The sequence below is a fragment of the Battus philenor genome, unplaced genomic scaffold, assembly GCF_028537555.1.
Source record: "Battus philenor isolate CCGP_79_NKW_IND1 unplaced genomic scaffold, ilBatPhil1.0.hap1 SCAF_26, whole genome shotgun sequence".
NCBI classification, from domain to species: Eukaryota; Metazoa; Arthropoda; class Insecta; order Lepidoptera; family Papilionidae; genus Battus; species Battus philenor.
The window spans coordinates 9279662-9306810 of NW_027181689.1; the positions used below are offsets into that span (position 1 = coordinate 9279662).

General features: G+C 34.4%; 1 protein-coding gene across 1 annotated transcript in view; it reads left to right on the forward strand.

The window, feature by feature from the left end:
* Positions 1 to 26574, forward strand: part of LOC137925198 (uncharacterized) — a 37283-nt gene extending 10709 nt beyond the window's left edge. Inside the window, exons 3-12 of the mRNA XM_068768602.1 lie at positions 13969 to 14124; positions 14844 to 14961; positions 16059 to 16247; positions 17271 to 17411; positions 18309 to 18445; positions 18949 to 19088; positions 20228 to 20378; positions 21620 to 21759; positions 23179 to 23274; positions 23781 to 26574. Of these exons, the coding sequence (XP_068624703.1) occupies positions 13969 to 14124; positions 14844 to 14961; positions 16059 to 16247; positions 17271 to 17411; positions 18309 to 18445; positions 18949 to 19088; positions 20228 to 20378; positions 21620 to 21759; positions 23179 to 23274; positions 23781 to 25168 (2656 nt within the window). The 3' untranslated portion in view covers positions 25169 to 26574. The remainder of the gene's footprint in view (positions 1 to 13968; positions 14125 to 14843; positions 14962 to 16058; positions 16248 to 17270; positions 17412 to 18308; positions 18446 to 18948; positions 19089 to 20227; positions 20379 to 21619; positions 21760 to 23178; positions 23275 to 23780) is intronic.
* The last annotated feature ends 575 nt before the right edge of the window (positions 26575 to 27149 follow it).

The window sequence follows — 27149 nt, forward strand, 5'->3', positions numbered from 1 at the left end:
TATGGTGTGACCTAGTGTTACCATGATGAAAGACATTATTCCTTCTCTTGATTAGTTCCGGCAGTTTTATTCAAACTTCTTTAATCTCGTCAGTTCTTGGCAGTAGAATCGATGGCTCTACCTGGGCGTGAATGCTCGAATTTAAGTGCCATTTCAATCTGGCATGGCATTGAAATGACAATCATTTTGACAGAAATAAAAACAAACGAGAAACTCTTTTAAACAAAATTTTACAATTTTTTTAATGTGACCTTTTTGATGTCATCAAAACCAGCCAGATTGAAATAGGATAGCCAAAAAGATTTTATAACAAATTTTTATATACACCAATACCTTAGTTTGCGCCGTGGTTACGTTCCAAAAAAACACGACGCAAAGTGAATTAAGATTTTCTATAGCAAACCATGTAAAGATCGAAGATAGGTTCCTGGGTCACGAAAATACTACTTTTTTAAAAGAGAATTGAACAAAGTAAACATTTAAAAAACAGAAATAATATAACTCTGCCAATAAATAAATTGGAATAATATTTACCTTTTTTGTAACCAGAAACAACACGTTAAAATTTATATACATTTACTATTCTCTTTTAAAAAAAAGCACAACACACTACGTAATTGAAACTGAATTCTTAAAATTAGCAAAACAAAGAGAAAATAAAACTGTATTCAAATTGATTTTGATTGAAAGGGAATCCCCGAGGTTTGATAGCATGGCGCAATTAGAAACAAGTGTTGCCATCTTTGAGAAAAAAAAATTAAAGACTCAAACCCAACACAACGCAACTCCGAAAATCTAACGACGCACAGTGAAAATTAGTACTAATTAAGCAGCGACGCAACTTCGAAAAAAAAACGCAAAACGAAATGACGCAAAGCGAAGTATTGGTGTATACTATTTGCGGAAACACATTTCCCCGACCAAATATTTAAGTGGATTTACAAAAGCTTTTCCAATGCGTTTTATTTCGTAAAAATCAGGAATGTTTTAGAATTACGATAAATATATTTTCAGCGAAATTCTTTGAAATAAGATATTTATGTTTAATTACATTTAAATTTGTTCATACCGATTTTAGTTTTGATTGACTTCATAGGTACAAGTGTACTCTATGATATGTATGGAAAAAGATGTGGTGTTTTTAATTTGCAAATTAGTAAAAACAACACATCTTAGTTAACACGTTCCGTGCCACGGCAATTTTTGAAGATTTTCCATTCAGGCCGCTTAGGGGGTATTTGACCCGCACTTTAATTATTTAAAAAAGTCGTTTAAGACATATGCTTTACACTTTTCAATACTGCAAAGCTATAATTAGCGGGGGAAAGTTTTAAATTTTAATATGCATTACGTACGCGGTGGTGTGAAGTTATCTATATATTTTTTTTTAATGGCCCCCGTTATTGGGAGCCTCTCGTACCCCCTATCTGGTGTGGGACAGGGACTTTTTGTTTACATTTATTTTATTTTTTCACATACATTTTTTTATTTTCTTTCTCTTCTTTCATACTTCATATTATCTTTCGTTCATTTCTTTCTTTACACAATTCCACTGTCTTTCCCCTTCGCTCTGTATCGCCTTTCATTCATTCCTCATTACTTTTACATTTTCTTATATTCTATATAGTTATCTATATTCGACCCTATAATATATTTTTTAATAATCATTTGTTTTCAATGAGAACTGCAAATGGCATGAACGGAAAGCGCAGCGGGGATCATTTACGCCCCATATGGCATGGAATGTGTTAAATCATTCTCGAGTTTTGATTTTTTATTTATATAAGTATATATAGATTTGTATATCATATCGCCTTTAACGTTCACCGTGCTGTCTTTAAACATAGCATTAACTAGGAAGCCTTTTTAACCTGAGCGATACATTTTTATTTATATAGATTTCTAATAAACATGACATAGAGTTCTGAGGCCGGCATAAAATGTGTCTTATTCTAATATTGCATATATAACCGTCACTAGGTATCCCGCGGACTGGTTCCATTGACCTCATAGACGCACAGTTTCACGGCATCGATAACCTGAATCCATTTTAATTCGCTCGACATCGCCCGTTCGTAGGTTATTTTACAGTTTTTAAATGATATCATTAATAGTTATACATACAGGATGATTGGTTATAGGTGTAAATGCTTTAAGGAGGTTATATTAGGCATTATCTTAATATATAAAATTTCCATGTCACAATGTTAGTTACCGTACTCCTCCGAAACGGCTTGACCGATTTTTACCAAATTTATATGCGTATTCAGTAGGTCTGAGAATCGGCTACTATCTATTTTCCATACCCCTGAGTGATAACGGTTGTCCACCCTTAAAAATTTATTTTTTATTTTTTAGACAATGTTTTTGTTTTTATTTATCTGTTCATGATACGATATATAAAAATACATACAACCCTAAATTTTGGCCCCTCTACGATCAACTCTTATTTTTAATTGTTAAGTAAAAACTTTAATTTTTTTTTTCAAAACGTTTGCGGGGTCAGCTAGTAATTTTATAAAATTGCGGAAATGTTTTTTGAACTGTGGAACCCAGTGTAAATTTAATTAAAAATAATATCATGGGTACTACAATATCCGGCGATAAATATTGCACATCGATCTTTGGGAAGAGACAATCGTCTAATTTCGACTGACAAAACGTTACATATGTACTATACACATATGTATGTCTGTGGGACAGAGAAAATGCTCAACGAAGCCGAAATTAGCCGATTGTCTCTTTCCTAAGGTCGATGTGCAATATTTATCGCCGGGTATTGAATGTATTTTTATTATGTATTACGTATTGAAAAAAAAGCAGCCTTAGTTGATCATTTTACTTTACTCGTAATTCTATATTATTTATTTATTATTAAGGAGGGAAAGCCAGACGGTACAGAAGACTGGCGGTTGTATGTTGCGGGTTCGTTTACCAAAATACCTAATATGATGTACTAGATATTTTGGAAATATTCAAAATGAAAAGGCAGCCAAAATTAATTATTTTGTTTTTGTATTATTTTATTTGTTTTTAAGAAGTGATAGCCAGTCGGTAGAGGATTGAGACTTTGCTGTTGTATGTCGCGAGTTAGTTTCCTAAAATACCTTATGTAATGTATTAGAAATTATTTCAATATTGAAATTGAAAAAGCAGCCGAAATTGATCGTATCATTTTTATTATACTTTATTTATTTTTAAGAAGTGATAGCCACGCGGTAGAGAACAGATATGCGGTCTTGTTAGGTATTTTGGAAATATTAATTTTATTTTATTTATTAATAATTATGATTTGTTAACTAGGCTAGGCGGTACAGCACTGATTTGCGAGTTCGATTCGGGGATGCAATCTTAATTCACGCTATGGGCATTAATTATATAATATTTTTTGATAGCCACTGCCTACAAGTTTCCAGTGGATGGACACTAGCGTCCTCTGCGTACCATAAATTCATACTACGATCGCCAACTCTTGTGCCAAGCGTGGCGATTATGGTATACCCTCCCATCGATAGCTTTAGGTGAGACCTATGCGTTGTATCGGGCGTTTATCGGCTGAAAATATATTATTAACACATTCCATGGCACGTGGGACGTATACGACCGCCACTGCACTTTCCGTTCAGGCCATTTGCGGTTCTCATTGAAAAACAAATGATTCTTAAAATATTAATTGTATGGTCGAATATAGATAACTTCACATTACTATGCGCGTACGTAATGCATATTAAAACTTATAGATATTTACCGCTAATTATATCTTTGCAGTATTAAAAAAGTGTAAAGCATACGTCTTAACACGTTGACTGCCACGCGCGTTTACAGTAAAATCTCCGTCAGGCCACGTGTACCGCTACGGGGTGTATTCCGATATTTTAAAAATGCGAGACAGATGTAAATATTAGAAGATTTAGGGAAATATTAGCTTCAAAATCATTTGGGTTTTCTTGATAGCACAATACCCATGTTTTCGTCGAAGACAGCTTATCGCTGTTCGAATAAATTATTCCGGAGGAAGCATTAGGCGCGCATGCAAACAGTGTTATGCAGATAAAAGTCGACGAATGGGCAGATCAAAAATACGAGACAATGTAAAGAAAACAACAACAACTTATTGTCCGAGTCGTCCCAACCAACCCCAGCTTTGTATAGAATGTTTCAAAGTTTGGTATTCTCCATAATTTTCTTAATAAACCATTTTCATATTACTTGAATAACAATAGTTTATACTAATGAATATACTTTTATAAATTTAATTTTTCATTAATAAATATGGTTTATATTAAATAATATTCAATAGTTTTGTTACTTATTCTGCAAAATATCCTTTCAAACACATACGAATGTCTACGCAAGTAGTCAAATAAGCGTCACCCCAATACGGGTGAGGTGGCCCGATCCGGAACTTGACCGTCACCTGAATACGGGTGACGTGGCAGTCAACGTGTTAAACGATTTTTTTTTAATTTTTTAAGTGTGGGTCGTATACGCCCCACGCGGCTGAATGGAAAAATCTTCAAGAATTGCCGTGGCAAGGAACGTGTTAAGTAGAAAAAATTGTATAATCAATATGTAGTATGTAGTCCAGCTGCAGAAAATGATTTCTTTTACATCGGAGATTTAGTTGATTTATAATGCTTCGACCCGGTGTTTTTAGACATAGTGTCAAGTATTCTCAACTACCGAAGCCTATTCTAAGAGATTCCTGACGATTGAGCAATACCGGATTTTTAGTGGTTTTAGGAAAATGAATTTGGTTGAGGTCAACAATTAGAAAGTGTTTAGGTTCTTTAACAACACATGTTTAGACGCTCAGAAAATATTGACAGTGGTTGATTAAGAAATAATGCAAATATTTGGTACTATTGAAAATCTAGGGTGAGAGAGAGAGCGTGAAGAAAATGATAGACTATTTATTATGTTAATCGAAAATGTTAAAAACAATACATAAAGAACTTTAAAATTGTAACAATTGGAAATCTAAGAGGTCAGGGCTATATGTTAGATGTATATATACTCAACCAACGCCTGTCAAGGTATGTGTGCTAGATGTGTGAGGTCTGACGTTATCATGAAGAAAAATCACTAACATTTTCCTTTCAACAATTACATTTTGAACATTTTTTTTTCTATTTCGACCTCGGGTTACGCTATAGTTCATATGTAATTTGTTGTTCTTTGACATAGTAATTTATTTCTGTTGAAAAAGCTATCTTTTATTTTACATTTTGAAAGAGATTTGAATACCAATTTTTCTAGAATTCCTTGTAACCCAAATATAGAATTCTATATTTATTATTCACATTTTATTTTAAAGTAAAAATTGTTTTGTGGTCAACTACTAGCTATTCAGCTATTTCGTTTAAATCTGTTTGTAAATTCAAGAAATAAATTAAGCACAGGCTCTGCCAAAGACATGTTACTTTGTTTCCGAACTTGGAAATGAATTATGGTAATATATATATATATATATATATATATATATATATATATATATTCATTGTGTGTACGTAAGTTTGTATGAACGCGTTAACTGTACGCTTCTTGTCTTATTTTCATACATGGATGTCTGTAAGAAAATGTGTCGTGAAAAAACCCTGTCTATTATAAATTTTCATTACTATTATGCTAAAACATGTGTATATTATCTGACGTATAGAGTAGAGAGATTTATTTAAAAAAGTTACTATCGTAACGTAAACTTAATTTTAGGTTGATACAACCATGTTATTGTAATAAAGCTATATTGACTTTGACTTCCTATAATTACATACATGGATTAGCAAGGAAAAAATAAAATTAACCTTATCCGGTAACATGTCAAACCAAAAATTTAAGTATGACAAAATTCTTCATTAATTTTCTATTTCCAGACTGGTCGCTACAGCATTTATATTTTTTTCTCTTCCCTAGAGTTACTCGTTTTGGCGGGAAATCGCCACTGACGAATTTTTTTTGATTAACTTATGTCTAATACTTCGCCTTCCCTTATACTCGCCCATTGCAATTCCTTGATTAAAACTATGAGAGGAACTTATGATTATTAAATGAAATTTAACTGTTTAGACTTTGTTACAAATTCAATTTCGTTCACCTTTCTTTTCCTGTTTAAAACGTATTAGATTATTTAAAAATAAACCAACCTCGAAACCTACCGTCGTAATTACAATCGCTCTATATGTATTACATGTGTAATTTATGTTTGTACATAAAAATAGTCTTTACTGCTAAATCGATGTATTTAATATTTTTTAGTGCTTAAATTTCTAAGGAGTGAATTAAAAGATCTTTCTACATTATTTCGAGCACAAAAATGGTTTTGGAAAGCACGATAGCGGTCGCTCTCTTGTGCGTTGAATGACTCGGTTTGTTTCAAGCTGTTCGCGATGTGTTCCAAGTTTTCATTGATCCTTGACGCACGGCCACGGGTTTGTTGTTGAGCAGTACATCCGAACCCATGAACGATCTTCACTTGGGGCATCACGTAACCGTCGAACATCTCAGTACAGGTGTACTGTACTTTGAACAAATTTGTAGCCGCGCGATCACATATACATATATATATTTATGAAAAAACCCGCACAACGAAGTTAGCGCCACTCCCCGTCTAGCGCTTACGGGAAAATTATAATTTGAAATTCAAATTCTGCCACCGGACACACCTTGTATTATATCTATTTGTTTATTTGTATTTAGATAAAAGATGTGATATAGTATTACCTCTATTTAATTTACACACGCTACTTGTTATATCTACACCTCTATCGGTTGATTGTTAGTTGATGTGTATTGAATACAGTAATACCCCGCTTTACGCGACCCCGTTATACGCGGTTTCACTATAACGCGAATTGCAAATTTCGCGCTCAAATGCCTCGAATTACGCGAAAGAGTGCATATAAATATAATGTAGTCATCAACTTCTCTATGGTGTCTTGACCATCTGTCAAACAATTAAAAACAGTGTTGGGTGTTATGGACGTATTTTACAAGAATGTAAACAAAACGTTACCCAAAAGTCAATAGATGTATTTTTCCGTAAAAAATAAGAGTATGTGTTGCATAAAATGTTCCTAGAATTAAAGTGATTGATTTAAATGATTTGTATTTTTTTGTAATAATTTTTGACTATGTTTAATCATAAAACTTGTTATACGCGAATTTCAGTTAACGCGATTTTTTTTGGATCGTATCCCTTGCGTTAAGCGGGGTATTACTGTATATACGACGTACAGGCTTTTGAATTTTAAAAAACTGTCAATTATTATTAAGCAAATATCCGTTTCGGGTAAAATATAAAAAAAGCTAATGATAATATTACTTGCATTAATATTTATTTGTATTTTTTTCGATTTATATAAACGCAACGTAACTGGCAGCCTAAAAAAGAATAATTTAATATTATTAATAACAATATTAATAAATTTTATTTTAGACTGTAGTGAGTATAATACAGTATATCACATAATATAGTATAGACATATGAACTAAATGGACAGATGTCATTAAAACATCTATTAAAGTTCAATAAGTAATTGCTCACACTCTTCTGCTAGTTTCATGGCGACGCATAGCTGGAACAGCGGGTGCGTCTGAAGAGTGGGTGGGTATTCCCACTAAGTGGACCAACGACATAGATAAGTTCGCGGGCAATCGGTGAATGTGGGCAAGTGCAAGACATGACCGTCGCGATCTTTAGAAAGAAAGGAGAAGAGAGAGTGTAGAATGTTATTAAGTTAGTAATAACTTGTACTTAAAGGCCATGTTAGTAATGGGTTAGTAAGCTGCTTTAAGTAGTTTAGGTTCCGTAGCTCTTTGATGAATTATCTTCAAATTTAAAACCTTCGCAAGTAACGTGTTATACTCCTGCGATCAAGAAGTAATGTCAATTTGTGTATAAAATGTTACAGTACCCTGCGATAAATATTGCACATCGACCCTTGGAACGAGACAAACTGCTAACTTCGGATTCGGCACTATCTCTGTCCCACACTACATCTATGTGACGTTTTGTCCGGCGTTGTATATCGTGCGGCAGAGATAACGCTCTACGAAGCCGAAATTAACCGATTGTCTCTTTCCAAACGTCGATGTGCAATATTTATCGCCTGGTACCGTAATTACTTATTTATTCATCCAAATCAAATTCACCCCGTTCAAAGTAACCCCAGTCCGAAAAAATGAACTTTTGCCAAAGATTTTTACAGTCCTCGAAACAGTCTGAATAGTCTTTCGGTTTTTATCTCCCTAATCGTGTCAAAACGGCGTCCCCCATTTGTGTTTTTGAGTTTGCTGCCAGAAGTCTCACGGAACCAAATAAGGCGAATACGGTAGTTGCGGAACGATGTGAGTCGGATTTTTTTTTGTTGTTTTTGAATGCGTCATATGCATGCGAGTAAAAACACGTGGGTTACACCCTAATAATAGACAATGCGGGTTACGACTACGCTCTTGTAATCATAACAATGAACAATTACATCATTGTTATTTCATTTTATTGAACAGTGACAGTCCGGCCCTAGAAGACTGAAGCTAGCAATCGTTGGTCGCTAGTTCGATTCCTGAGGTACAATCTCATAGACACTTGTCTATTAATTATATATCAAGGGGTGGCCTAGCTCTTTAATAGTGCTAGCTATTTTTGCGAGCCGCAATTGAAAACGCATTTAAAACACGCAGATTTTTTTTTACAGATATCATATTTATTGAAATGATTAGAATAAAAGTACAAACTATGTGTATTGAAGTTAGATACAGCGGCACACGTATATGACAGCACTCCTAATAATACTTAAGATGCCGCATAATTAATTATGATCAATGTTTGAGTTTCGCTAATTTTATGGTGTAATAATAATAATTATTAAAAGTAACCCAGTAATTTGTTTCGATTTCTCAGAAGTTGTCATGGGTAATATAAATTTAAATATTGCAATACACCAATACCACCAAATACTGCGCGTCATTAGATTTTCGAGGTTGCGTTATTTTCGGGTTCGAGTCTTTAATTTGGCAACACTTGTTTCTAATTGCGCCATGCCATCAATACTCGGGGATTCCCTTTCTAACTAAAAACAACGCAATTTTAATACAGTTTTATTTCCACTTTGTTTTGCTAACGTAGTGTGTTGTAATGTTGTGGGTTGTGCTTTTTTTAAAGAGAATTAAAAATTTATATAAATTTTTACGTGTCGTTTCTGGTTACAAAAAAAAGTTAAATATTATTCCAATTAATTAATTGGCAGAGTTATATTATTTTTGTTTTTTAAATATTTACTTTGTTCAATTTTCTTTTTAAAAAGTAGTAATTTCGTGACCCTGGAACCTATCTTCGATCTTTTCATGGTTTGCTGTAGAAAACCTTAATTCACTTTGCGGCGTTTCAATTTGCGTCTTGTTTTTTTTGGAACGTAACCACGACGCAAAGTGAGGTATTGGTGTAATTCGACAATCAAATAATTCGACATGTGGCTCGCGAGCTGCAATTTGACCACCCCCTGTTATTTACCGTCTATAGGCTGTAACGACGAAGATAAAGGAAAAAGTAAAATAAACAAAAAAAAATGTACAGAGTTTTCAAATTTGATGCCAAAGCAGTTTTGAACGTGTACATTAAAACAGTTACAAATTTAACTAAGAAATGAACTAATATATAGCTACTTCCGCTATGTCTATAATATAGACAGTAACCGTACGGTCTAACATCTGAGGATGCCCTGTGGAGGGGTAAAACACGTGTAGAGTAAATTAACGGTGGTAGTTGTTTCGCATTGTTTACCGCACGTGCATTTATCAGCGGGCTGGCGGGCGGTGCACTTCATTGCACGACTACTGCTGCATAGCGGAAGTAGCTATATATTAGTTCCTTTCTTAGTTAGAATGGACTTCCGCGAGGTAACGCTTGATTCTATTAGATCAGGGCTTCTTAAACTTTTCTCATTCACGACCCCATTTATGATCGCTAGTTTCTTGACGACCCCATACATATACAGTAATATCCTGCTTTACGCGACCCCGTTATACGCGGTTTCACTACAACGCGAATTGCAAATTTCGCGCTCAAATGCCTCGAATTACGCGAAAGAGTGCATATAAATATAATGTAGTCATCAACTTCTCTATGGTGTCTTGACCATCTGTCAAACAATTAAAAACAGTGTTGGGTGTTATGAACGTATTTTACAAGAACGTAAACAAAACGTTACAAAAGACAATAGATATATTTTTCCGTAAAAAATAAGAGTATGTGTTGCATAAAGTGTTCCTAGAATTAAAGTGATTGATTAAAATGATTTGTATTTTTTTGTAATAATTTTTGACTATGTTTAATCATAAACCTCGTTATACGTGAATTTCAGTTAACGCGATTTTTTTTGGAACGTATCCCTCGCGTAAAACGGTGTATTACTGTATAAAAGAAAAATAAATTAATATTTTTTGATGATTTATTTATTAGGTAACAATATACATATACATGTACATATACATATACACATGAAAATATATAGTTTTAGAATTCGTTCTAAAACATACAAAAATCTAAAATTAAAAATTGCACAAAAAATTATAAAATTGTATTTATAATAGTTTCAAAAATAAAAGTGGATTTGCTAGCGGGTGGATACCGCGGTCACGTGCCAGCCGCTAGCTTGCCCGCCACTTAGGCCGCACGTGCGTTTTGCACGTGAACATTTGGAAATTAAGTCGTAAGTTTAATATTTCATCAACGCACCCGCCACCGCGCCTGCGTGTCAACGTGAACAAGCACTAATATTTAGAGGTGGCGGTCAGAGTGGGAAGTCAGCGGCGCGCGGTTTATTCAACATGTATGATACCGACAAACGCACTAATAATGTATAATAATAGCGATCATCGATCGTTTACTGCTGTCGGTGGAGATAGCTCAAAACCTTCAACAAATGCACGTGTCTAGACGCTGCAAGTCCACTGTATTCCGCCAACTCTAGTGATATTATAAAATGGTATATATAAATATTTAACATTAAAATCTCTCGACCCCCGAATTTTGCTACGCGACCCACAGTTTAAGAAGCCCTGTATTAGATAGTTACAAATTTTGTCGGCAGAACAGCAGGAACTTATATCCACTACCAATTGTTATATTGAATGATGATGATCACCTGTTGCTGTTTCATATTCAACAGCCTTATATCACTAAACCAAAGACAAGGAAAGAAATAGAATGGGTAATTTGTATAAGGTGTTCATTATATTCTGGATACCATGATCATCCTGATGATTCGAGGTTTGCAAAAGTTCCAAACGCACCCTGATCTCCGAAAGAGTCCCCAAGGTTCAAAAATTTCTTGACCCTTTTATTGTCGGGATCCGATATATCGGACTGCATCTAGTAGTGCTTTACTGTTTGCATTGCGGAAGAAATCTACTTCATAATAAATCAGTAAATACGTTATAAATGATCTAATTTCATTATGAGAGAATTAAGAAATATATAGTCTTTCATTTAACTCTGCGGAAGACAACCGGATATGGAGGTACCGAAATCTAACATGAACACCGATGGTGGCCGCTCCGGCGACATTCAAGCTGCGGCGTCATTTGCTGTGGCCTTGGACCTTTGTCGATCCCTTTCGTTATAATTATTCCATATAAAATTTTAATGAAAAGATGACTTTTTTATATGCAAATACGTTGTGTAAGAAAGAACTCAACTTTTACTATTTTGATGACATTTTATACCTTTGTTATATAATTTTTATGTATTTCATCTAGAGTACATTGCGTTTTGAATCATGTAAATATTGTGTCTCCTTAGGTTTTTATGCGCATTTTCCCAAACCATAGTAAAAACTGAAATTCAGCCCGTTATTCTCGCATTGGAACATCTTTTTTGCCCGGCACTAAAAGGATATTTTTTTTAATGGCCCCCGCTTTTTGAAAGCCTTTCATACCCCTAACTAGTTTGGGATAGGGACTTTTATTTTCTTTTTTTTTAATAATTTTTTCACTTAATTTTTTATTTTCGCGCTCTTCTTCCATGCATTTTAAGATCTTTTATTCCTTTTATTCCTTTCATTCCTTTCCATATTTCATCTGTCTTACCCTTCCACTCCTTTTACTGGCACTAAAAGGGTTGATATCCTCGTGCTTAAAATGATAAACCAACTCTTTTTATCAACAGGTTAAATACACGATCTGTTCGGAATTATTTGTTGACGTGACATTTTCAGCGGGTGTGTGAGATAATGTAGGGAGAATTTAAATGTGACGCGAAATACCGGAACTATGATACATACGAGGAAAAATACATTATATTGAAGCATAGATACATGATTCATTGATGATTTTGAAGATATTACAAGTCAATGAAACTTAAAAAAGAGTGCTTGAATGTAATTAATAAATATATAATATTTTCCTGGTACTCGAATATATACGGAAATTGGTGTAAGCTTTGAAACCGGGAAATATAGTTCATTTGCTATCCATTAATGTATTATAAACCTTATCAAAATTGAATGGTTTTTAGAAATATCAGACATAATAATATTATAAGGAAAGGCATATTAAAATGTAATGTTGTTTGTTATTTTTCCCTGAAGACTGTGCCGCCGGGAGCTATTGACCTTTCGCATTCCAATAGAGAAAGTAAATTAATAAAACAATTTTTAGAGTAATTGGAAATAGGTGGTAGAGCATTGATTTTTTTTTGCTCAGAAATAGACTATACTTTCGCCCCTTTAAGGCTTTTACACTTATAATCACCCTGTAGATGCATGGATGTATAAGATGGTATTAGGCATAATAGTCGAATAAATGATAACATCAGATGTTATCATAAACGTAATATCTCATTTGTCGGGTCAATGGCGTTGTAAGAGGAGATTGACAATCATCGTACAAGGTTTAGCGAGGTCTCTGTGTAGTGCATTGGCGTTCATCTTTACCGACCAAACTTCTCTCTCTATCTATCCAAATTGATGAAGTACCACAGATCCTTCATTATGTCGTGCACAAAAGTCTTGGAGAGTCATAAAGCAACTTCTCTCTTGCGCACTTGACTGGCGCGGATTATCACTGGAATTCTTGACGTTCGACTAATCCTGGTCGCGGGTCGTTTGTTGTTGAACCTGATGCTTCTTCTGTGAAACCTCTGCACCAACAAACGAATCAGATCTTCACGTAACCGTCGAATATAGTACTCAGGACAAAACACTTGGTGCGCAATTGCACAAATCAGTTTAAATATGCTTCGATTACAAACGGGTGTTGTTCTTCCGTCCAATGCAGTATCGTGACTGAAAAACGCGCACGAATAACAAAGCTAACACTGCCCCTACTACGATCCCCCGCCTAACGGTTACGGAAAAATTTAAATTTAAAATTCGAATTCTGCCATCGGACATCTTCTACAATAAGTACTTCACCAATTCAGAAATATAGATAAACGTAAAAAAACCAATTACTATGGGTATGTAATACACCATTTACATGGAATATCTTGCACAGCGTTGGCCTTTGCTACGTAGTTAATATAAATATTACTATAAGCCTAGACATATCACTAGCTATGTTGTTTTAGCTGCCACTATATAAGCTACGTACAATGCGACAAATCTCAACAAGACTGACGGCATGCTTTAAACAGTATATTCTTCTTGTTGACAAGCAACTACTCTCAGAAACCGTCGTAACACCCTGCAATAGAACGTCGTGTTGTCAAACGTTGCAACATGATTAGTCTTTACCTATATAAATAGCCATGTAATTTTGTTAATACAAGCATTATGTATGATTACTACTACACTGTTTCATTTGTTATGATATAGAATCTCTTTATTAAAGTTCTCTACTCCTATATGGTCTTTAAAAGGGACTAAATAAACAGTTTTGTCGCAGAAGAGAAATAGACACTGCATAGGTATTTTTCAAATTAGTATTTATCCTATTAGAAGAGAAATTAATAATAAATTATCATCATTCCAGATCACATTCGTCCCGCCATTCGTCCTGCCAGCAGTGCAGGCGGCGCGCGCGAGTCAAGAGGTGCTCCATCGGAGTGCAATGCCGGAGGGAGAGATCCGCGCCCGTGCTGGGTCCGCGTGGACCCTGTGTAGATATCAAAGGACTTAAATATCACAGGTAAAAACATATTTTTTGTAACGTACTTGCTGTTTAGTTATTGGCATCATCATGCAGCTACGCCTGAAGTGGCATTGTACGGGGTACATTGCTCGTGCAGCCGATGGACGTTGGGCCGAAAGGTTCTGGATCACGAGATGGTTGACGTGGTAGAGGTAGGCGCCAACGAGGTTGACTGACGACCTAGTAAAGCTCCCAGTAAGTTTGATGCGGGCAGCGCGAGACTGATCATTGTGGCGATATTTGAGGGACACTTCCGGTCGAATGGTGATGATGATGATACAGCTACACAGAGTTCTATGTGGTGTAGCCATCTTTACAATTAGTAGCCTCAAAGTTTACCTAAAGAAGTTCGGCTCGAACCGTTACAATTTTTATAGTGCTATCGAAACCCCTGTACCACGATTAACGCATCCTCCAGCGAGACGGAGAGTACACTGGCGGCACTCCTGCTCTTTTTGCCGCAGCCCCCACCTCACCTCACTTTCTTAGGCTGCAGTATAACTGTTAGTCATGTATATTCTTTATCATTGTGTATACTCTTATAATGAATCTACTTTGAGGACGCGAGCTTCATATTAAAGAGACTAGCACTGCATGCACGGAAGTGGCTAAATATTGGTCCTTTTCTTACTTAGGATGGACTTCCGCGAAGTAACGCCTGATTCCATTAAATACAATGCCAACTATTGTTTTAACATTATCTTTGTACTTGACAGGCTAATGCGGGTAGAGACACATCCCAACGGCGGCGCTAGCGTCGTCTATCTCTACCAGCACGACGTCGACATGCTGAGCGAGATGCAGCAGGAGTCCTTGGCGAAGGAATTTTTAAAGGTAAAAACACAAAAATATTTATTATTAATCTTTTAAAAAAATGTATATTTGATTCTTTGTAATTACCAAATCGACATAATAATTAAATTATTCCTTGTTTCTGAATACCGTATTTTTAAGGTTTTATTTTTAGTTAGAAACTGTAATAAAAGTAATATTTGAATCCATGTGTTTATACACAAGAACGAGAGTTTCTTTAATTAAACTCGGGTCTATAGGTAGAAGTTATTGTTGTCATGGCTGGTGTAGAAAATGAAGAGACCCACACAATTAACACAGACCGAAAATGAGTGCAAACCATCTACTGCTACACACTTAGACTTATATTCAACAATAACAATAATATTAAAATAAATAGTAGGCATGAACACCATGGAAAGAAGAAAACTGGCATCTCTTACACCATTTAGATGGGAACTTATCTTTGGTGTTAATAAAGGATTAGTTTATTATCATAGCATTATCATATCAACTGCATATGGAACTAATTGTTTAGATATTTAAAATGATTCATTGTCTTTAAACTAAATGTTTTAGAACAAATTCATGATAAATAAACAACTCGTAAATAAATAATTAATAAATAGCTAGTTAGAGAGTAAGAATTAGTAACTTTTTAATTCAATTTAAGGTCAACTTGTGTTTGCTTGCCAGCAATGTTTGAATAAAAGCTAGTTCAAGAAAGGTAAATTTTAATTTAAATTAAACAATGGTTAAGTGCTTTCTAATATTTTAAAATAGTTAAAATAAAATATAAGAAATGCAATAATCAATGTCTTTCTGTTTTATAGCCAACGCCATTCTGAATTTTAAAAAGGTTTTACTATTGTATTCATTCTAAATATTTAGCTGTTCTTAGCTTAAAAACGGTTAACAAATCTTTACAAGAGGTAGTTACAATATCTCCCTTTAGATTTGTTGATGATAATCTTATTTTGTAAATTCTTTGTTTTTTAACTGAGCACAGATTGTGGTTGCCTGTTGTTGCAATTGCTTTTAGTGTAACTGTAACTTTTTAATTATTTGTATGAGTATGTCATATTGTAATTTTTTGGAAGACCATAATAAATTAATAATATTGAATGTGTCTTCCACAGTTGGTGTTCTCGGAGGACAGCGGTGGGTGGGCGCAGTTTGTATGCGGCGTTGTGCGAGGCGCAGCAGCGAGACTTCCCTGCCTGCTGCAGTACCTGGCTGAGAGGCACCCTGCACTCACTGTGAAGGCGGGTGTTTTGGCACGAGCCTCTGACATAGAAACAACCACCGTCAGTCGCTACTACCAACAGGTAACAATAAACCATCATCACCTGCACCCTTGATCTTGCCTATGAGGCCTAAGGTGAAAGATCAAATCAGCGTTAAGTAAATATTTAAAATATACAAAGTATAATTAACTAACAATTTTCTACATTATATTAAGAATAAGTAAGATACAAGGGATCTCTGAATTCTGGAAGACAAACAATCAACCCAAATGAAGAAATAACCCAGCTTGATACAATATTTTTAATTACCCTGTATAAAGAGGTAAATGTTATAGGACAGGACATTTGCTATCATTTAGTGTATGGTCTATTGTAGTACACATATATATTTATATATAAATGAACATGTCATATCCCTTTGCTACACCATTAACTTGTGATCAAATTTATCAGTTTTATTCATCATATTTTTAATAATTTTCCTATCGCTATATAGAAAGAAATATATTTTTAATTGTTTATTTACATTTTTGTACACCACAGATAATAACTAAAAAAAGAAATAATTCATACAGAGGTACTAAAGGCGATCTCTACCAGACATTTTTTCGGTGGAGACGAAAGATATGAAGGAGGAGATGGCAGTTTAGGGTGTACATACAAATACATACATTACTATATGCACATATACAAGCTCTTATATCATTTTTTTAAAAGCTGACAGTGTCATTAGTAAAAGATTTCTCCATAACCATAACAGAATGAGCAGTCATAGTCAATGTCAAGTTCTCTGATGATTTGAGCAATTTATCATGTGAGTCATGTAGGAAATGAAAACTAGAAATATGACATTGAAGGTATGATTATTATGTCTTTGACAGACCATGTGATGAAAATTTCTATATTTGTTTTACAGTTCCACATAATAGTACTTATCAATAACAATATTTATTTATTTAACATTTAATTGATAATTATTCTGAAATATTTTACCTTCATTTATTCTTCCCATTAGCCAATGACTTCTGACAGTATAGTCTGTCTGGACAGATAAATATTTATAAAAATTCAATAGGATGTATACATCAAAGCTATCATTCACAGGTGCAGCAATCATACGCAGCCGGCACATTCCGATGCGGGCCACTGCACCAGATCTCGCTGGTGGGCACTGTACATGAGGAGGTGGGCGGCTATTTCCCTGACATGCTCACCATGTTAGCAGAATGTCCATTCCTCAAGCTGGTGAGTATCATATACATAAAAACTTTAAGTGTGTTATTGGAACTAGGAAATATATTTCTATATTTGTCATTGGAAAATGATAATTGCAAATGGATGCAGCGTTCATATTGCTTACAACAGCCACAAAATTTTTTTCGAATTAAATTGATTCTATATTCAGTGCTAGCAGTGAGACAGCCGCTGCCATTCTGTTTGGATTAGTTATGATTTGTAAACAGTCACCCCCATTTTCCTCGCCATCAAGAAGTAATGAACACATAAATGAGTGGATACCACCATCTGCTAAAGCCACTGTATATGTATTTACAGCTTCATCAATTTTTTTATGTGATGTTGCATTCTTTTGCCATTAAACAGCAGACACCTTTATTTTTATGACTCTTGCTGTTGAAGAGAATTCAAATAAAGTTACCTTTTACCTTCTTAAAAGTAACGGTGGCAGCAGCTTTTATAATTACACCTTTATAACAGGTTTGGTTCATTTAATTATACACAATTATTTCTACACATACTACTTCATTATTCCAGACTTTGGACATCTACTGCTGGATTTTGGTCTCCCCATAGGTTTTCAATAAGACTGCTTGGAAGTGGCCTGCATCCTATGTCTCTCTACAACCTTAATAAGGTTGTCTGTCCATCATGTGGACGGACACCCTATGCTGCGGTTGTCACAAGACATGGCACAGACAACTGCTCAATGCCAGTAGCCATCTGTTCAGTGTGCTATGTGGTTTACCTGCTACTACTTCAATTTGACAATCCATTTGGTTATGTCCGTACATATATGCATTACTGTTTGAAGCCAGTTTTATACAATGCTGTGGTTCTTGTAGAGGTAGCATATGTTTATAATTAAGGATCCAATATGTAATAGTAATTAATATTTTTTTGTAGACTATGCCGTGGGGTCCCATGTCTGCGGTGGAGATGGAGCCACAAGAGTCCAATGATGGGCCCATCCTATGGATCCGGCCGGGGGAACAGCTTGTGCCCACTGCTGAGCTCGGCAAGAGTCCCATCAAGAAGCGACGGTAATATAAATTTTGTCGTGTAAAATAAATGAAGAATTAATCCTGAAAAAAAATTGTCCTTTTATAACCAAAGAAACATTTATTAAATTAAAAGTAGCCCAGTGTGAACGCATCTTTGCAGTAGTCATTTATCCCTTTCATTTAAAAAGTGTTGTTGAAAGAGGGCTACATTAATTCTGTTTGACAAATATATTATGTACAAATATATATATGAGGTATAGTATGAGGAGAAAATTGCAATCAAATGCTAATGAAAGCAATTGATCTGATTAAGAATTTAAACTATAAGCTTCAGAAATAAAGAAACAACTAAATGGAGAATGTAGGGAGCTCTAATTTGTCTTTTTTCAATATATTAATTCTATGCATGGTGATTGGAAACACATCTAAAGCTTTTCACCTTTAATCAATCATCCTGTATAGTTTGAACAATGAATGAATAAAAATAGTGTGTTAGCTGTTATAATAACTATAGACATTTTATTGCGTTTGTATTTTAACAGAACCGGGATTAATGAACTTCGCAATCTCCAATACCTGCCTCGGTGGAGCGAGGCGAGGGAATTCCTGTTCGAAGACCGGACTCGAGCTCACGCAGATCACGTTGGACATGGTCTGGATCGGATCACAACCGCCGCTGTTGGTAAGTCATGCTGTCAATCCCTCGTATCACATTCATTTGTGGAAGAACAATGTCGCAAGACATAGGTTTTGGTTTTTTGCTGCTTATATGTATGTTTTTTTACCTTCAATCTTGCCTGTAATGTAAGAGTTTCAAACCTTCCCTATAAGTTTACGAGGTGATTATAATCTCATTACGTTAATGAAAGAGGTTAGAGTAAATGAAATAGGTTAATACATTTAAGTATATACTAAATATTTAAGTATATACTAAAGATGTCGATTAAAGTTATGTGCATTCCCATATAACATATAGTCTTGTTATAATTTTTATTTGTGTTGGTATCGTTTTTTTTTATATAAATTGTGATGACAGCTAATACTAATATAAACTCCAATATAATTTACTCACTAAGCGACAACGGTCTTTCTGCCTCCAGTGCGTCGTAATTAATATCAACCAAGTCTTATAAAAAGGAAAAAGAAAAAGTCTTAGAAACATTCCTCAAACTACTTTCAACAAATATTTTTTATCAATGAATCAACTTCACAATGTATTAATGGTGATATGGGTATTTTTGTTTTTTCTGTACAATATTAACTATGTAATTTGTACAAATAAACTCTGAAATGGAAATCACAGATTGTTAAGCGAAGCATAGGAGTCAAATGTGGACAAATGTTCTTGTTAAGGTTGTCTGAAGATATTGGATGCAGGCCACTGAGTTCCGCCTATGTTCAGCAATAGTCATCCTTTTTTGTGCTTTTCTTTTGGTTACGACAGGGTTATGTAGGATTCCTACCCACTTCAACTATCTCAGTGGTCGTTCTCTATACCTTTGCTCTCAATTACTATGCCAAGACACTTACCTGGGAGAAACTTAACATCTCCCAGCATACTTGCTGTACCAGTAACGTGGGACCACTTCATGAGCAGTGGTTGTTGTATGGTTGAAGTGCTGATGATGCCATCCACACACCCAGTTTAATACGATTGCGAGTTTTTATAGAAGAAATTGTTATTGGAGATAAGGCTACCTATTTTTACAGCCAAAATTTGTAGTTATAAGTATTTTTATAACCGTTTCATGTTTATAAGCAATGCAAAAATAAATTTATCTATAGTATACATGAATAATGAAATAATGTTTGTTTTTTCAGGTGTGTTAAAAGCGATTCATTGCGGCGATGAGGGCGACCGCGGGAGGATCACCAAGGATGTGGTGGCATTCCACGCGGGCGACTTCAACAAGCTGGTGCAGTTGCTACAGTTGGACTTGTACGAGCCGCCCATATCTCAGTGTGTTACATGGTATGTTGTTACGCTTCAGGCATCAGATCCAAGAGTTGAAGTTGATGAAAATGGTGTAACTGATCATTCCGCCGAATGATCACAAGCTGATAGGTTCCGATGTAGGTTAGCCCCCCAATAGGTGGATTAACGACATAGTCGCTGGAAGCAGTGTTAGACTAGTGCTCATATTAATTTTTGAAGGAGGTATATGCCTTGCAGCGGGCGTCTATCGGCAGACATAATGATGATGATCATTTAGGAGTCGAAACCTTAAGAGGTGGAGTAAACAGGTTCTCCAAATTGGAATGAAGCATGTAAAAATAATCTTTATTTCAAGGAAATAAAACATAGAACAATAAATTTTGACAGCTAATTGCTAGTGTCATGTTGAGCCTCTTCTCTGCCACATTCTGGCAAAGCTCCCTCAACTGTTGCCATGTTTGTCTGTGGCTGCCCGATGGCAATTATTAAGATAATTGGTGGTTGTATGCGGATCTTTATAAATTATTTTTTTATTCTTTTATCATTTTCAGAATGTGTATGCGCGTGCCTTCTATATATTTACCACGGAGAGGGTTTGGCATATAGATATAATTTTTACTTAAATTAGAATAACTAGTTACGAATTTTGTTATGTTTTATAATACAGGTACTCAAACGTCGTAGCGCTCTTTGTCGGAGGCCTATGCGTTATCATTACTTGTGTATTTCAAAAAGAGAGTGACGAAAATGCTTTAAACTACGAGGATTCCAATTGCGTCTTGTTCTGTTTTACCTTTTACTTATGTTATAATAATTATCCATGCTATATAAATTGAGATGGTAATTCTTACTTTTACACAGATCTTATTCAAAATGCGTTTACATATTTCGTGTATGTTGATTGTATATATTATTTACTTTAATTCTCTACGTACTAAACGTACACGTTTTTTATATACTTGTTTGATTGACCTTTTATCTCCTATTATTGCAATTTACGGTTTCAAAGTTTTTCCCTTCCAAAACTCAGTGCAAAAATTTTTTTTATATAATGGCCCCTGTTATTGGGGACCTCTCGTTCGTCCCCTATCTAGGGAGGGATAGAGTCTTTTAATTGTGTTAAATGATTTTCTCACATTCCTATTTTTATTTTCTTTCTCTTACATTCTTCACAATTACTTACTTTTCTCCTTATACACACCACCTTCCTTCCCTCTTTTTTGCTTCTAAAATACTACAATATTATGCAATATATATTTTTGTGTGTGATCACTCAGGCTCGAGGAGGCGAAGTTGAATCAGCTGCGACGCGAGGGTGTGCGCTATGCGCGGCTGCCGCTGTGCTCGGACGACGTGTACTTCCTGCCCAGGAACATCATACATCAGTTCCGCACCGTCTCCGCAGTCACCTCTGTTGGTGAGTTGGCACACTCATATATGCGTCTCGCACTGATAGATATATACTTTGATACATAATCCTAATTACAATATTTGTCAAAATGGAAGCGTTCAAAACGGAATATTAATTTCCCTGATATCAGAAAATTTGATAAATTTAACTGTACTCAATTAAACAAAAATTATTACATTATGTTAATTGTAGATATAGCGGTCGTTGCCATGCTCGCGTTATACTTGTACATACTAAAATTGATTCACATTTAGTAATACAAAGTCCATTAATCAACATTAAAATTTAACAGAACTCTTATTGATTAACAATTTATTTAAAACTGTTTTATATTTGACTACTCTGCTTCACAGGTATTGTAGTTGTAGAGAAGTAGCAGTAAGAAACTAAAACAACACAAATTTCAAGCAAAATTTTACCAATATTTATTTATGTAGAATCTGTCAGATATAGCCTAAATGAAAACAAAATAATCCAAGCGTCGTCATTGGCAAAGATTCTTGTCATTTTATATAAATGACAAATGTTTATTGAATAATATGCCTTTTAATCAAATAAATTTTAATATGTGATTAACTATACGAATTCGATAAGCGATGCGAAATTTGGTTCCGTTTATTAGAAATGAATTTGAATTTAAGTCAAAATTCCGGTATAGCTAGTTCTTTACGACGCCTTGTAAATAAACTATGTACATTCCCTATTTATTTAAATTTATTTTAAATATTGTAAATAAAAAATTATCATAATAATATCGCAAGTAGTGTTATAGACAATTAGACATTTTCAATAATTTTAACCAAATTCCAAAATTTTACATTTTTTTTTAATAAATCCTTTGCTTATTACTTACTTCAGTAATCGTATAATTATAAATTACATGAAAAATAATTAAATAAGAACTTGGTACTTCACTCTTCGTAGGTAGCATTATTTATTTATATTCTTTAAAATAGTTTAGCTTTTAATGTCTGATCTGTCAAAATGACAATTCAAACATGTCTATAATTCCATAGCTCGACTTTTCGGGTATACAGATTTGGGTTGGAGCACTAAATTTTAAAACATTGTTGTACTAGGTTTTATCAGAATCTCCATATATTTTTATGTAATTTCTTATACTACACCCTTTATTTTAAACTACTTTGAAAAATATGTATGAAAAATAAGTTAAATAGGTTTAAGTGCAGCAGTAGTTAGCAATGTATAAATAGTAATTGATAATAAGCAATGTAGGACAAACAAAAAGTAGAGCAAGAGTAAATGTGGAAGGTTGTGGAAGGTATTTGGACAGGAATTGTAAAATAAAAGCTAAATGAAAAAAAATACTCTATATAAGTAAATGGTATTGGTCTGGAACTAAAAACGTAAGGAATGGAGAGTGATTAATATAATAGTTATATTCTGTTTTGTTTCAATCGGTAGCGTGGCACCTCCGTCTGAAGCAGTACTACCCGTCATCTGAAGCCTCTTCGCCGGCAGAAGAGCGTCCTGCTGCTGATCCGCCACCGGTGCTTCCGGGTGAGATATACTTTAACCAGTAATTAATAGTTTAATATGTTTGACTCATACATGTCCGCTGTTGCGACAGAAGATTTATGCATTAACCGGACGTTGGTGCCGTGAGGTCCTTGAGTGGCGACCACGAGTACAGACTCGTGGGGGGCCTTCCCACCTCCCATCCCACGCTTCGCCCCCACTAGATGGACCGACTACATAGTTAAGGTCAAAGTAGCTAGATCCGGGCAGCGCAAGACCGGTCGTCGTAGCGCTCTTTGTCGGAGGCCTATGCGTTATCATTACTTGTGTATTTCAAGAAGAGAGTGACAAAAATGCTTTAAACTACGAGGATTCCAATTGCGTCTTGTTCTGTTTTACTTTTACTTATGTTATAATAATTGTCCATGCTATATAAATTGAGATGGTAATTCTTACTTTTATACAGATCTTATTCAAAATGCAATTACATATTTCGTGTATGTTGATTATATATATTATTTACTTTAATTCTCTACTGTTTCTCGCAGAGCCCAAAAAGTCGTCAGCAACAAAGCACAAAAGCGGCGTAATAGAAATGAGGGCACTCAGCGCGAAATATAAAGAAAAACCAGCCTTAAAACTGTCCGAAAGCAGAAAGAGTACAGAGGTCCAAACTAAAACGGAGAAGCATTTAGATGATAAAAAGGAAAAGAAAACAGAGCCGAGACACGAAAGGTCAGAAAGAACAGAACAGAAGGCGGAGAAGAGCAGTTCGCATAGGCACCGCGACAGCGAGAAACATCGTTCTGATAGGTCTACGGAGAAGTCGGACACCAAGTTGCACGAAAAGACTGAAACTAAATCCGATAAAAGTGAAATTAGAGTGTCAGAGAAATGCGAAGTTAGGACACCCGTCAAATCCGAAAGCAGAGCAGATAAATTTGACATAGAAAAGATAGACAAACAAGAAAGTAAAGTAGAAATAAGATTACCAGACAAGTTAGTAGACCGAATAGATAAATCTGAAATTCAAACAAGTGATAAATTGGACAGCAAAACTTTGGGATCAGAGAATAAAACGTCGGAAAAATCAGACAAGGTTGAAAGCAAAATTGATAAGTCTGACTGTAAAGACAAAATGGATGTTAAATTAGAAAAAGTTGACAGTAGATCTTCGGAAAAACATGACAATAAGTTTACTGACAAAATTGACAGCAAATTTGACAATAAAACAGACAATAAATTGTCTGATAAGTCAGAAAGTAGATCATTTGAGAAATCAGAAACTAGGTCATCCGACAAATTAGAAAGAACATTTGATAAACCAGAAAGGACATTTGAGAAACCAGAGAGATCATCTGATAAAATAGAAAGATCATCTGATAAACCAGAAAGGTCATCTGATAAACCAGAAAGATCATCATCTGATAAACCAGAAAGATCATCTGATAAACCAGAAAGAACATCCGATAAATCTGACATCAAATCATCTGAAAAATCAGAAAGCAGATCATCAGATAAAACAGAAAGCAAGTTATCTGAGAAATCAGAAACCAAAACATCTGAAACGTCAGAAAGAAGATCATCTGATAAATTTGAAAGCAGATCATCTGAAAAATCAGAGAGTCGTTTGTTAGATAAATCAGAAAGCAGAACAACCGATAAAGCTGAAAATAGATCGTCCGACAAAACTGACAAGCACGACACGAAATCAGATAAAGAAAGAATAGACAAATCAGATCACCACAGAAAACACTCTTCCAGGTCGCATAAATCACATCGAGACCACAAAGACCGGTCTCACAGAGACCACAAGAAAGATCATAGGAGTGACGATCGTAAGTGTTCAGATAGGCACAGAGACCGGGACACAAAAGTGGAAGCGAAGCTTTTAAGTGCAAAGTTGCAAGAGATTGTAAATCGACCACCCGATTAGTGGTTTATCTTTCTGTGGTTTGGACACTATTTCGAGATAGCGCGAGTGTGTTGTACGCCCTGGAGGTGTCAAAGAATTGTGGACTTTAGTGTGAATACCATTTTAAACAATTATTTGACCTCTGAATTATTTATATACTGAGTTCAAATCAATCTTTGAAAATGAAGTTGTATTCAATAATTGACATTTTAAATTTTTTATAATGCAAAAATTCAATGCAAAAAATTATTTTAAAATCTTTTAAGAACAACCTTATGGTGTACAACGTAAGGTCTTTAATTCTTGTACTAATGTTCAATCACTCGCGCCGAGCCCTTGAAATTCGTACCATAGGCTAAAACCATTGTAAATAGATAGTGTAAGGTGTCTCGTAGAGGCTATGCGAGATCGTTTGTTGGAAACGCAGTTTTAGATTACGTTGGCTTTCCCATAAAACGACAGTCACGCTTCTGGCAACATTTTTATATATCTTTCTCAATGACATACAAATATCCTGGTCCCGGTATGATACCATTGTACACTTGGTGTATGTGAAATGATCTCATGTTGCCATCCTATTCAATAATAGGTGCCTTATATTCCGATTATTGTGACTGGCAATTTACATTATATAAAAATAAAAAAAAATTATTATTTTTATCCCATATTTCATCAACAACATTCATTACTTAAAACATTGAATGTTAATTTAATTTTTTAAAAATTCTGTAAACTTATGGGGACGCCACTTGTTTGTTTTAATATTTTTTACTATCATTTAGTGATTTTAACGAACAATGTCATATTAATGGCGATGATTACGATGATCATGAATATATATTTTAAGAATAATTTTTTTTATCTCGTCTCGTATCTAAAGCTGCGTTGTGAATGTGATTCGAAAAGAGTTTAACGAAGCCGAAATTATAATAAATAAATTTTAAGAGAATAATAAATATTCACGCATATTTCTAAAGAATTGCACTGAGAGTATAAAATGTTTTATTCATATAGGTTAGCTTCTGTAGAATTACATTTTGTGATTTTTTTTTTCTATTATTTATTACGTCCCCAGGAAGGTCCTTAGCGAATGGAACTATGACCTCCATAGTATGTTTGTGCCCGCAGTGAACGCCGCTAGGGATACAAGTTATTACATTTGTAAAATTTTTACATTTACATCATAACATTTTTTATATAGAAACAATATAAATTATTGCTAGTTGCGATGCATTTTGTTTTCAGAAGGTAGAAGCCAATACCTTTTGTATTAGAAGAATAAACGATGCACCTTATATCTCATAAATAATACATATTCACTTTTGATTTTGAAAATTTTGGTTGTTTGGTATATTTCTGGTGATATCCAATAAAATGTATTGTAATGTAAAAGTATCGAATTGAAATTTACTTATTTTACAAGTACAGTGACGTGATTAAAAATAAATTCATTTGTTTGCATGTAAATATTTAAATGTCAAAACAATACTTGGATTTAACGGTATACGAGAATTTCCATAAATCAGATATGGCAGGAAGTAGAACTAGAGAAAATTGATAAAAAAAATATTTTATTATGTGTAAAAATGTACTGATACACAGATATATCGGTAACTTTTTTTCTACCATATTCAAATTTGGTAGTAATTTTGAGTATGTGATTTTTGTCATTGCTATTCTTTGCCGAACTAAAATCAGGCCATTGTAGAATAAATTTGTGACTGTTGATAATAGAAGAATGACTCAAGATTAAAGTGAAAAAAAATATATTTAAAAGTAATGATTTATAGTCATATATAGTATTAGAATAAACATTACACTGTTTAAAATTTATTTGCTTTTTTGAATAACAATTATTTTTAAAATACATTAGGCATAGATTTTCTCAAATTACTTTCCAGGGGGTGCGACTTCTTGTCCTATAAACTGATTTCATCAAGTTGATTTATGGAACACCTTGTATAATGAATAAATGATATTCAAAGTTTTTTACGACACTTTG